The following is a 13,653-nucleotide window of genomic DNA, read 5'->3' as shown; positions in this document are numbered from 1 at the left end:
GCCAGTGTTGATTACTGCTCTCCTTTTGCCAGATTTCTGGGGCCAGATAAAATTTCCCAGTGTTCTAGATGGTACTGGTATGTGGAATCAGGTTGTATGTGATATCAGGCACATGGCCTGGGCTGACACTACTCATCTGGCCTGTGAGGTCAGAAGTCAAGAACCCAGTGATATAGACTATGTACAAATTATCTGTTTAAAATGTCACTTTAATTTTAGGATTTTTAGTACTAAACTCGTCGTAAGGAATGAACTTTAAATAATATAAAGCATACTTAATAATGATGCTTAATTAAATGAAAATGTGTATACTAGAGCTTTCACTACTTTTATATAGTATGCTGGTGCTTTTTGCTTTGCTCTGCTGTGTGTGTGTGTGTGTGTGATTTCTGGCTTTCCAAGTAGTCCTGCCACCATACAGCAGGTGGATATTTTGCTTTTGTTCTACTGACTAAGATAAATACCAATCAGTAATAATAGAGGGGAAATAGTCAAGTTGGTTTCTTGATAAATCAAGCATCAGAAAAGCTTGGAAAGAAAATTTTTGGTCTTTCTCCAGCATTCCCTGATCAAGTACGTAAACAGCTTTTATTTAATCAGTTTTAGAATCCAATCTCTATCGAACTATTTTTAGTACTTACTGGCACTGTATGTTTCTTCTGGGCAACTTTACCAGATTTATAACTCTGAAAGTGCAGTGTTATTTATTACCTTCCAATAGGTAGCGAAGTGGTGTCTTTCACATGTGTATGTCAGGCACCTTTATAGTTTAGTAAGGTGGCTTATCTGTTTCTTATTCAGAACAAGGCAAAATGGATAACTTTTTATCATTTGCCAAAGCATATTTTATCTTTTTTCTCAAAGCGAAAAATGATCCTTTAGGGAGTTAAATGTTCAACACAAACCTTCCCTTCTTTGATTTTACATATCTTTGCAAAGAACAAAGGTCTCATAGGGGCTTAATATAATGCTTATTTCAGCAGGTTTTGCCCCAGGCCTACAACCCCCAAAGATTATTTGCAAATGTAGGAAGAAATAACACTCACAAATGAAAGGGAAAAAAGTGCTATTACATGAGATTATTGTTCATATTTTGCCAACATGAACTGGAAATTTCCCCCAGGATATCATGTGTCTAAATTCATAATGCAGTGACAACACTGACATTAAGGTTTGGTGCGTGTATAAGAACCCCCCCCCCAAATTATGTAAATAAAGATAATTTTTATTGCAGTACTTTGGGTATATCTCTGTCTGGTGAAGTATGCATCTGTGAGAGAGAGAGAGCCAACCATATCAATCAAATAAAGTATTTGTCAGCATTTTTCCTGAAAATTAACAATATAGACAACATCGAAAACAAATTTGCTCATGGTGGACATTTTGGCTTTTAAGTGTTACATTAAAAATAAGATATAAATAAGGTTATTGCATCAAAATCAGAAGTTAAGATTTCTTTTTTGTGCAAATATAACTTAATAAAATTGCTGATGCTTTGAAGAGAATGAGAGAAACACATGCTTGTTTCCCTTAGTAACTGTTGTGACAGAAATAATTATATGAAACCAATATATTGACTTAATTATTATGGATTTCTATGCATTGTGCATAAAACAAGCCATATCAAAATATTGTTGTTTTGTTGCTTTTTTTTAATGTGCTTATAAGCCAAATTTGTATGACTCCATCGTCTGCAATTAACATTGAAATCAGTGGAAGCTGAGAGTGCTGTACATTTCACTTGGGGAAATTCTTAAGAATTTAAGATTATCTGTATTTTCCTGGGCACTTGTGGGTGCCTCTTCTAATCTCATTCTGTTTGACAGACTAGTCGTGGAGTGGGTAGTGAAAAGGAGAGTGCTGTAGGTATACACTGCTGAAACATGATTAATGTTTAGGTTCTTGGTGGTATTTTGTTCTGGCTGCCAGGGCAGAATGGTCTTGTTATTCAGTTCTTGTTCTGAGACTATGCAGAACAACCTTCTACCTGCTACCCCCTAAAGCACAATAATGGGTTTGAAAATAATGCCAATGAAACACATTATAATGCTTATTTTTTAGATATTGGGTTATTTTGATCCCTGTTGCTATTAATTGGAAAATACATAAAATCTCTAATGGTATAACATCTAGAATACAGTGTTTTACAAATTCTGTATTTTAATCAAATGAAAAGATAGTTAACATAACTGCTGAATTCTTTCTTTGCTGTACAAATTCTACCGTTATTGCAAAGTAGGGAGATTGCTGTAGGGAGATTGGTAGAAGAGAAGATGTTTTTGGAAACCTCCTTCAGGCTGTGGAAAAAACTGGATGTATATAGAACAAAGTTCAGTCATATTCATTACCTTAAACTGTCCTACATGCACTGAATCCATCTTCTGTTCAGTTGAATGTATGTGAATGTCTCTCATCATAGCTAATGTAATGTGATGTGGAGAAGAGTTATTTCTCTAGTTCTCTTGCCTACATTGGTTTTGGGGAGACTGCCCTAAAATAAATGGATATTCTGGGGCTTAAAGCTCCAGACTGGTAATAAGGATTTGGGCTTAGTTCCTAAATCTGTAACCAGATACTCTGAGAATCAGTGGATGAGTGATAAAGTCTTTGTACTCCAGTATCCTAGATCCTAGTGTGGGTAATAATATGTCCTTTCTTTATTGGGGCAACTGTGAGAATTAAATTATACTTCTGAAACAGTTGAATATTTATATACCTATGGGTCTATTTGAACTAAATTTACAGATCACATTATAATTCCCAATCATGTTATCATGATTTTATACCATGGTGACATAAAGGTAATGTATAGATATCATAGTGCAAACATCATGGTATAAGTTATGCAGTGAGTTTGAATTGAGTTTGAATTGGAGGAAAAACTTTAAACTCTATCATGAAAGTTGAGAGACAATCTGACAAGAAAATAATTATTCTTACATAAATCTGGGTTGTTACACTATTCCTCACTTACATAGGATATCTTACAATATAGGAAGACACAATTCATCCTGTCTCAGTGTCTCAGTGATGGCATAAGGACACCATGGAAACCCAGAGGAGTGTTTGTCAGGTCCTTAATTGGCCAGAACACCATCATTTGCATTATCATCCAGGCCAGGTGATTACTTTCAACGTAGATTTTAGCCTTTTGTAGCTAAATAAACTGATATAGTATAAAAACAATATCTTAAAATGGAAAGAATCTGACAGCTTATCTATAGGCATCACTACAAGCTTTGCTAATTACCTCTCAGAGATTTTTATATATACTGTGATGCTAATGAGAGAATTTTTTCAGTCCTTGAATGGGACTCTCTGTACTATCACAATATGTGCAAAAATAATAAGTATCCAGTAAATAAGAGTAAGGATGGGAAATCCAGTGGCCCAGCTGCAGTCTTGACCTTACGCAGTGCCTGGCAGCAATTGAGGATTGGATTTGGGTGAACCAATTGAAACTGAATCCAGACAAGAGAAAGCTAATGGTGGTTGGCAAGAGCCCATGAGGATGATCCAGAAGCTGCAGCTGGTGCAAAACACACAGAGTCTGCCTTTTCACAGTGGTGGGTCACCAAGAGCACATCGTTCCAGTGCTCCGAGACCTATATTGGCGTTCAGTAGCTTTCCAGGTGACACGCAAGGTTCTATTTCGGACCTCCAAAGCCTAAGCAGTCTGAGCTCTACATATCTGAGAGAGTGCCTCCACCCTTACATTCTGTTGCAATCCCCAAGATCAGCCAAGAGCAAATTCCTGTAAGTACCATCTAAGCACCACATCTGTTTGGTGAAAACATGTGGGAGGCTATTCGTAGTAGTTGTACCTCTGCTCTGGAACTCTCCCAGGCCTGAGCATCTTCAGAAAGCACTGGAAGACTTTGTCACCAAATGTTTCTTTTATTCAGAATATGAAACACTGAGGCAGTCACTGAACTCCTGTTTCTTTACCCAATGTTTTGGGTTTTTTTAAAGCTTTCCTCACTTTTGGAATTAAGTGATTCATTGTTCTTTATTTGGACTGAGTCTCTGCCTTGTATTACGGTCTGTGTAATGTAGAGGGTAAGGCTTTGAGTTCATAGCTTTGAGAATGTGGATAGAAAAATGGATTTTTTTCCCCCCTTTGCTTTAAGAACATAAGTTGAGGCAAAAAAATATATAAGCACTTGGGACCAAGTCCACATCCTTTACATTTCTAGCTTATAAGATGCAGTTGGCATTTATGGATTTTTCATATTGGTACAATTAGATAAGGATCAGAACATATAGACAAGTCTTTTCATTTATATTCAAGCCCCACGTTCCACTTTGAATTTTGTTTTTGAATCTCTAAGCTAAACTTAGTTGAGACTTATATTTCAGCTGACTGCATCAAAATTGTGAGAAACAGTGTGCACAACAATGATACAAAACCTTACATTGGTCCAAATTCACTTGAAACCAGGCTTAGATATATTTTTAACAAATATGGTTTGAGTTTCAAGTTCATAATAATAATCCATACCTGGCAAGTTTTGCATGGGTTTCAGGTTGTGCTGCAAAATATTTCACAGCTCTCTAATTGCAGTTTCTTGTTTGGGACTCATTCATTGTTATTAGTATGTGCACACCAGTTGCATACATTTTACCCAATTTGGGCACATCCAGACAAGTGCAGACAGTTGTTTCTCTGGGGACAAGTAGCAGTGGCACAACTGCTACTTGTCCCCGGGGAATGTCCAGGCCATGCTCACTCTGGCACATGGCAGGTTACCCCAGGTGGGGTGGATCATGGGGGCCTCCCTGGACTGCATCCATGGCAGGAAGCCTGGCTGGCAGCTAGAGCATGGCTCCGGTTTGAGGCAGTGTGCGCTGCCACCATGTGTACCATCCCGCTTTTTTCAGTGTGGCTTTTTTGGACCCTACACTACTAGGTAGCAGTGTGGGGAACACCTGCTTGTGCAGCGTGTGGAGCTGCAGATGCATCTGCAGCACCACATACCTCACATCCATACTCATCTGGACACGACCATTGGGTACAGTACACAAGGGAAGTAACAATCCTGTTAGATTTAAACGAGTGTGCGCTATAATTTAGCCTAATCTTTCAGGATACATACAGATGTCTGGGGAGCTTAGATCATGTTAAAAATGGACACCCGATCAAAATTAGTTTGCATATGTGTGGACCTTACATTTAGATCCCTCAATAGGTTTATTTAAGTGCGAGCTGTACAGAAGTTGCAGGAAGATTAGATTAGGCAAAAATGGTTGACCCAATCTAATTTAACTGTACCTCAGAGATGCACTGAGTTATTAGTCTAGGTTGGCTAGACTGATCTAACTGAACTTTTGTCCACATTCCCAGTGCAGCCCTAGTACTGGAACAGTCCATCCACCATCCCCAGTGTCAGGGTTGCACTTTTCCAACCTGCTCCTTCCTCCCCCAGCACCAGGCTATTTTTAGCCCTGGGTGGGTCCCCCCACTTCCAGATGAACACCCCACCCCCCATGAAACAGCAAGCTCCCTCCCACCTTTGTAGGCCTGTGGGGTCAGGCCAACTCTCAGGATCTCAATATTATGCTGTTAGACAGGAGGGTGTGACACAATTGCACATATACAAACACACAAATTAATTAGATGCATACACACACACTACCAGCTCAGGCACATACACATCCAAACCAGCCTAGGCACATGCATACCTATCACCAATTCAAGCACATACACTATACACCCCAAAAGTTAGACACAGATCACTAATTCGTATATCATGCACACAATGCCATATATATACACACACACACACCAGTTCACACGCATATAACCCACCTACACATACGCACAGGTAAGTTCCTAACTTGGAGGGTACAGTGTGTATGTGTGTGCTTGTGGTACTTGGGATACTTGGGGAAAGGTTCAGGTGACAGAGAGAGTGAGTTAAAGTGTAGGGAGTGAAAGTTGCCAGAACCAGGATTAGAACTGGCAGACTACAGAGAAGCTGGCTGAGGAACTGAGGCTTGCATTTACTTAAGGTAGACTGGGGCTGGAAACTGAGGCAGACAGCTGAGATATTGGGGTGGGGGGAGGTGACAGATAAGTGGTGGCAAGGAGGAGACAGCCAGGAAAGAAACTGAGGCAGAAACCTGGATGCTCAGGGGAAAAGGAAAAGGCAGTGGTGATAAGACAGTGGCAAAGAAACAGGGGGTTTGGAGGCAGAGAGGAGCTCAGGATAGATGTTGGAAGTCGCAGTGAGCCAGAAGCAGGAGAGGGAGAAATGAGACAGATGTTAAAGTGGTGAGGAGCAGAGATTGGAGCAGGGCCAAACCATAGTAAAGCAAAACCCAATTTAGGGGTCCAAATAACAGTTTTATTAAACAGACAACACACTACACAGCTACATTAATGTATTGGTACACACACACACACACACTCACACACTCACACACACATATACTGGCAGCAGGAGAAGGAGACTCAGTGGAAGGACTGGAGTCCAGGTAGGGAAGAGAAGTAGAGTCCAAGTCCTTGGTTGAAGAGGGGGTGGGGGAGAGGTGAAAGCTACCTATTCAGGCTGGAAAGGGGTCTTGTCCAGTAGGTGTTGTCCAGAGGGGGGTCGCTGGCAGGGCCTCTGGGTGGATAGGTGGTGTGGCATGGTGCTGGTTCAGATGGAGAGGGCGTCCTACTGGGTCTGTCTTCACTGCCCCTTTTTATAGGGGCAGACCTTGTGTGACCCTAGTGACAGGAGGCATGCCCAGGCAAGGGTCAGCCCCTAGCATGCTGAGCATGTGTGCTCCATGCAGGGATGTGCAGTTTCGGGTTTCTATAATGGTGGGGTACAATAGTGGAGTTGTTGGTTCTGCAGGGTCTTTTGTCTTTCAAATGCTAGGTTCTTGTCTCTGTTCCTGGGTGAGGTCCATGGTTCCTGGATGAATCTATGTGAGGTGATGACCCAGTCATTACAGGCCGTTCAGTAGAGGCCTGCTACCATTGTATTTCAATCATTCCCAATCACTCTCATTCATCGGGGAACCAATTTACATGGGAGGGGCACGTGAATCATACAGTTTTGTAACACAGGGGATGCCCAGGCAGAGAACACAAGATGGAGACTTGACATACAAAATGGAAACTTGGCATTACTTTGGTTCACTTACAGACACATGTCCCACTTTCAATGAGACAGTCTTATTTTAAGCATGTTTCAGACATCCCATCATTTGGGGCAAATGAATGCATTTGTCCTGTTTTCAGTGAGATGCCCAAGACTGGTATTTAAAACAGGACTGTCCCTCTCTTCAGTGCTGCTCTAGACACACATACAACGCATGCAAACACACACACACACACACACACACACACGCATTCCCTTCCCCAATTATTTCTGGCTTTTCTTTCTCTCCCTCTCTATTGTGTGACCCCAGTGCAAAATATATATAAATAAAAAGAAACACTGGGGGTTTTGCTACACCTTGAGCCCACCAAACACCCAGATCCTGAAAGCCACTTCTGGTGTTGTGTTTGCTGATGCCAGAACTGATGGAGGGAGGAGGTGCATGAAGGATTGGCAGGGTTTAGTTTGCTGCAGGGGTGGTTGTCTGGGGGGTGGAGGGGCTGGAGGCTAAAAATATGCCATTTTGGGGACAGAGAGTTACCTGATCCCACCAATCCCCCAATTCCCGCTGAAGCTACTAGGTCCTTGGACCAGTGAACACAGGTAAACCTGGCCCCAGGAGTGGTTTGTGGGATCCAGGGCAGTTCAGTGGCATTGCTGGGAAGCTGGGACAGCATATTAGGGATCTGTGTATTTTTATAGAGCTATGACACTCACACTATTATTGGTTTGGATTTATTAGTGTTTATATACTGTATCTCTATGCTCAGTGGGTTTAGCTTTGCTGTAGGAATTCATACATTTTACCTAAAGCATATCATGACTGGAAAAAAAAAATGTAACTTTAGTTTTCAGATTTTGCTTCTAAAACAAGCTGCCCATTTTAGCTACTAAATAATAATATATGGGAAATATGAAGTGGCTCTGTTCCCCAAATGCCTCTGAGTTGTAAGGATACTGGGGTTGTGTGTGTGCAGGTGCTGTTATTTTTTCCATGTATGCATCTTTCTTGTGTTTTGTCTAGGAGTAAAGTGGGACTGGTTTCAGAATTAACTTTGCAAAACTTGTGTCACTAGTTTTAGCTATCATGTAGTCTGCAGAGTGAAATAGTGACAGAGAAAGAGAGAGAGAGGATGAATGCTTAGTTCCATCTCTTAGGCTAGGAACAGACATTACACATAAACCATTTTAAGTGATCAGAAACTGGTTTAAACCTGAAACAGAAGAGATCTTCAGTGCACATAACCAGTTTGAAAATGGCTGAAACCAGGCTGAGGTAAACCTGGTTGAATGTAGTATCAGACTTAACTGATTTGGGTTAAACCAATTTCTACAATGTCTGTCCAAGACCCCTTGCTGGTTTAAGTTAAATCAGACACCCCAGCATCGGTATGCTCTCTGGGCTGGGTAGAGCTCTCTGCTCCACAGCAGAGCTGGCCCCTCCCCTCTGCTCCCTGGCTGGAGCTCAACACAGACTGTAGGCGTCTGCCTGGCTTCCCACTCCCAGGGATTCATCTGTCTCCTCTGCCTTACACAGACACACCACATTAGCTAGTGGACCACATGCGGGCTACCATCCATGCTGTGGCAGACGGGACAAAGGGAGAATCAACAGGTAGCTGGTAATGTCCCTCTGTTCTTTTCTTAATGAGGTGATAAACACTGAGTTAGGGGTGATAAACACTGTTATCAATTCCCTGCTGGGCTGGTAAGAAGTCGGGGAACCCCTCCATAATCAGAACGTCCTGCTGGCCTCAGCTCAGCACTGTCCAAGGGAAGGAAGGGCTGCTCTAGCATCCCCCGGTTGCTAGCCTGAGCCACTGCAGGCATGTGCCTGCATTTCTGGGATGTCCATCTGGTTACAAAACTGATTTATCCTAGCCAGGTTAGACTAACCTGCAAAGATTGAATCAATTCAGGCTCAGGCTTTTTGAATGTCTTTGTGTTCCACATGTAGAATGATCTAGTTGGGGATAGTCCTGCTTTGAGCAGGGCGTTGGACTAGATGACCTTCTGCCATGGGAAGCCAAGGGCGGTGCATGGTAGGACTCTTCTTAGGCAGCTGGGGCACCTCTGCTGAGATCAGGTCATGTGCTTAGTGTGTCAATAGTGGTGGCAATTGTAAACTCATCTGAGGGGGTCAGCAGGACATAGAGGAGCCACAGATAGCACATGAGATGGGTTCTCATGTTGAATAGCAACTCAGGCTTCCCCAGCAGATGACCCCCTCCCCCTCTCCAGCTGTCAACCCTAATTTTCTGTGATTTCTATAATCTTCTCTCTGATACTCTGCTATACATAGTTTTACAGGATGCCTGTCACATTGTTGACTACAAAGGAGCAACTCACAGGATCATCATAAAATTCTAGTTTATTAGACAGATGCAAAAGTCAGGTCATAAAACTTGGGGCTGATCCCCTCAAACACAGACCCATTCATGCACACACACACACACACACTCACAGTAGCTAGCTATGAACACTAAGCACCAATGTCACCATATGCCTATCCCCAAGCGGTGGAGTCCACCGTCAATAGCCAGTCAAGGCTTCTTTCAGTGCAATGTTGCTTCAGAAGGGGGTCGCCGGCTGGTCCTTCTGGCTGGGTAGGCAGGGTGCTGGTCAGGTCAAAGAGGGTGCCATTGCGGGTCATTCTTCACTGCCTTTTATCCCTCTCTGGCAGACTTTGGTGATTCCCCAATTTTCAGGCTTACCCAATCCAGGAGTTGTTGACCTCATGGGACATCCCCCTTGGTGGTTGCTGGATGGCAGCTGTCAGCCCCAGGGGTCATGTCCGCAGGTACGTGCAGTCTTGGGAGTCCCTTGATAAAGTTTGATTAATTCACTGCTGTGATTAGTTCAAACCAGGGCTTCTGTACCTTAAACAGTGAAGTTTCAGGGAGTTCCTGGCTCTGTATTGATCCTTTCCTCTCCTTAGTCTGTGATTTTGTAGGTGTTAACTGCTGCTCGTTAACTTGTTTTCCTGTCTAGCTACTGTGCTACGCAATCAATCAAGATTCATTCAGGGACCCACTCCATACAGAGAAGCTGCGGTTTGATTCCCACCCTTGCTAATATTGTTACATGGTACAACTTACTTTTAAACTTAAAGTACATTTGTTACAAAATTAAAAAGCATAGACTATAACACATAAAAGAGTGAAATGCCATGGCACATACAACAAATAGATCAAATACAATGTGGGGGAGTGGGGGACATATTGATGCAGAATTCTATTTTATACCTATGAAAGCATTTACAAACTATATTTTTATTACAAGTACACCTTATATTCTATAAAAAATAATAATATAATAGAAGAAGAAGAGGGAGGAAGGAAGACAAGTTAGAAAAGAGAAAGCATCCCCAAAAGGAGGCAAATACTGCAAAAGGGGCTTTTTGTCATATGGAGGGGCTTCACATGGGGTGGGGGGGGCGAAAAAAGGCTTCTTGCTACAACATCACCAGAAGATGGGTACCTCCCTTGTATGTTTTTAGAATCACTGCAGATATTTTCTACCTTGATACCCTGAAATGTTCAGGAACTAGCAAACAGATGACCTATTTCTTTAGAATTTCTCAGAACACTTTAGGATGCTTTGGAAGCAACATTCTATGTAATTTGATGTCAATGCTATGGCTTTCTTTTTTTTTTTAATTCTGGATTTTAGGATTTAAGTTGGCTGAACTTTGTAGGACCAAATTGCTTTTTGGGGGTTTTTTTGTTGCCATTTTTTACGTTTATTACACTGTCTTTATGCTGACCTTTGTACAAAAGGCATTTTAGCTAAACAGTTCTATAATTATATGTTTAACTTAACTTTCCAAATAAAATGCTTGAAGTTTAATATGTACATAAGATTTTGCTGGATCAGGGCATTAGATATTACAAATAAGTTTTTTCTAGCAATTAGGGCCTGATACAGAAGGTGCTGAGGCCTGCCCTTGATGAAATTTGAGGATTCAATGGATTTTACAGAAACTGCCCCTCATTCATACATAATTTGAACAAATACTGTTTGATAGTCTCAAACACAATGGTAAATGGAATTATCTCTTTTTTAAATCTAGAGTGCTTATGCATCACACAGCATTGTACATTGTTGCTATAAAATTTTAGTATTTTTTTTTAATTTATAGAACAAGCCATTGTGATCTATTAACTCATTGGCATCTACTAGAACTCTTGTAGTATATCAGTTTTCTGTTTTGCAAATGTAAATTCCTAAGTCATCTTGGACACAACAGACAATATTAATATCAGCTACACTGATTGAAAGCTGCACTTTTCTGGTTCATTCCATCAGGGTTTTGTTAAGAACTGAGTCATGCATACACTTGTTTCTAAGCTTAGCTTTCTCTGCACAATTCTGTGTATTCCCACTGAGTTCATTGAGACTGCCCATGTTTGTGCAAGATTGGACCTTAGGAGTTTAGGTTTCTGTATACTGACCTGTCAGCTGCACTGAAAGACCTGTCACAATGTACCATGTTCAGTGTCTGTCTTTAAATAGTTGTGTATTTACTAGTCTCCTTGACTGTTGCACTTTTTTTTAAAACCTTTCTAATTTTGTATTTACATGACAGCCTAAAACAGCTCCGAAAAGGACATTTGGATCCATTACGAATGATCAGGTAAATATGTATATATGGCAGGGTGTTTTTTCAGAAAAAAAATACCAATTTGTTATTACAGTGCATGAATACAATGAATTGAATGTTCTAACAATGAATTAAGGGAAGTAAACAGAGTAAAAGATAGACATCTGAGCTGATACTGTTGCTTAAATGCATGTAATCTTCTGTGTTTTCGAGAAAGAGGGAGAGAATATTTGGTGGTCTGAGCAAGATTTTCTTTCAGCTAATCCTGGTCTTGACATGGGCATCTCTTTTACTTTGAGTCGCTGTGAGTTATAGTGCTTAGTTAGTTTTAAGATGAAAGAATGTAACATCTTCTTCTGTTACCTATATCTGTAAAAAGGGGTACTACTCCACTCCATCAGGAAGATTTGAAATAACTTGTACTGGATAACGATCTGTGACATTTTCATGGAGTAGCTTTTGATACTGAGTTGTACATTACACCAAGGCAAGGTACACACATAACATTTAGACTGTTTTAAGTAATCAAAATCAGTCTAAACCTGTAACCATACAGAAGTTTGGCACACTTAGATGGGTCTAAAAATGGTGGAACCATTGTTCAATGTGAATTCAAATCTGATCAGTTTAGTATAGAAAGGTACATCCAACTTCTGTACCAGTTCCTCTATTGATTCAGTTTAGATCAGTGTCCTCCAGCATCCCAGCCTCCTTTGCATGGAGTGCGCTAACACTCGGCCGATGCTCAGCTGCTCTGGCCAATCACCCAGTGGGCCCCGCCCCTGAGCTCTTCTGGAGCCAAGCCAGCACAGCCCCTCTCCCGAGCCCTGCCTCCTGCCTCCAGCCATCTGTCAACCACAGGAAGGCAGAGGGTGGAAGGGTGTGTCCCTTGCATGGGTCCTGGGATCTGGGCACCTGAGTTTTTGAGATGTGCCCCGGCACTCCATCACAAAATACCCCATTATGTACACACAGACCTGACACTGAGCCTGGGAGAACTCCTACATATGGGCACAACCTCATGGACCCTGATGCTGGCTCTTGCAAACTCATCTAGGGACCCTCCCATGCCCCTGCACTCAGGCACAGCCCTGTGGACCCAGACACTTGTTCCTGCACACCACATTTCAAGGCCAGAGCCAGGCACCCTGCTATCTGGACCCCATCTTGGACCCCCCCTCCTTCCCAGCAGGAGCCAATGTGGGTGGCTCACCTCTGGTTGGGTCATGGCGACAGGGGGCAGAACATTGGGCCTGGGCCTGCACTGTGAGCGTTGCAGCTCAGCCAGTGCTGGTAGGTGTCTGGGCCATGTGCATCTGGGGTGCTGCAAGACTTTTTTGGCCTTTTTGGAAGATTATGGCATATTAAGTGAGGGGGTGGGGAGGGTACACTAAAAATTCAAGCTGGGGCAAATGGGCAGATTCCCCCCAAAATTTCAGAAGCAAGTGAGGTGTGGCCAGCTGCCTCCATTTAGCAGATAGAAAACACTGGAGATTTCCAGGCAGGAGCATAGGACATTGCTAGAATCCCAGGGTGGTTGCTGGAAAACCCTGGTGGCCTGACCAGTGGAGCCCCTGTCACTGTGAAGCAGTGGCTGCATCCAGCTGCAGCGAGAGGTAGAGTCATGCACTGTGACCTGCACCAATACCTTGGTTCCCCGTCTCAGATGCCCAGAGTGCCTCCTTGGCCCCTGCTACTAGTGTAGCAACCACTGCTGCAGTACAACATGAGGGACCCACAACCAGCCCTCCCCCCAGTTCTGCTAATGAGTTATGCCCCATTTGAGGACACTGTGAAACTTGGGAATGTCTGATTCACCCCCTGATCTATGCAGTGATAATGGGGACCCAGGTCCTGGGGATAGTGGAGTCCCTGGGGGAAAAGAAGGGGGAGTGGGGTGGCCCACAATGGCTACAGGCCATCCCTGCATCCCTCTCTCTGGCCACTGTGGCTGAGAAG

General features: G+C 42.5%; 1 protein-coding gene across 5 annotated transcripts in view; it reads left to right on the top strand.

The window, feature by feature from the left end:
- Positions 1-13,653, top strand: part of LOC102380336 (protocadherin-11 X-linked-like) — a 611,220-nt gene that overhangs the window by 182,224 nt on the left and 415,343 nt on the right. For all 5 annotated transcript variants that reach the window (XM_006027939.3, XM_025209272.1, XM_025209270.1 and 2 more), the window contains exon 3: positions 11,680-11,727. In XM_006027939.3, the coding sequence (XP_006028001.1) occupies positions 11,680-11,727 (48 nt within the window). The remainder of the gene's footprint in view (positions 1-11,679; positions 11,728-13,653) is intronic.

The sequence above is a fragment of the Alligator sinensis genome, unplaced genomic scaffold (assembly GCF_000455745.1).
Source record: "Alligator sinensis unplaced genomic scaffold, ASM45574v1 scaffold1075_1, whole genome shotgun sequence".
NCBI lineage: Eukaryota > Metazoa > Chordata > Crocodylia > Alligatoridae > Alligator > Alligator sinensis.
The sequence above is the reverse complement of the archived record's forward strand: the minus strand, read 5'-3'. Positions and strand labels throughout refer to the sequence as shown.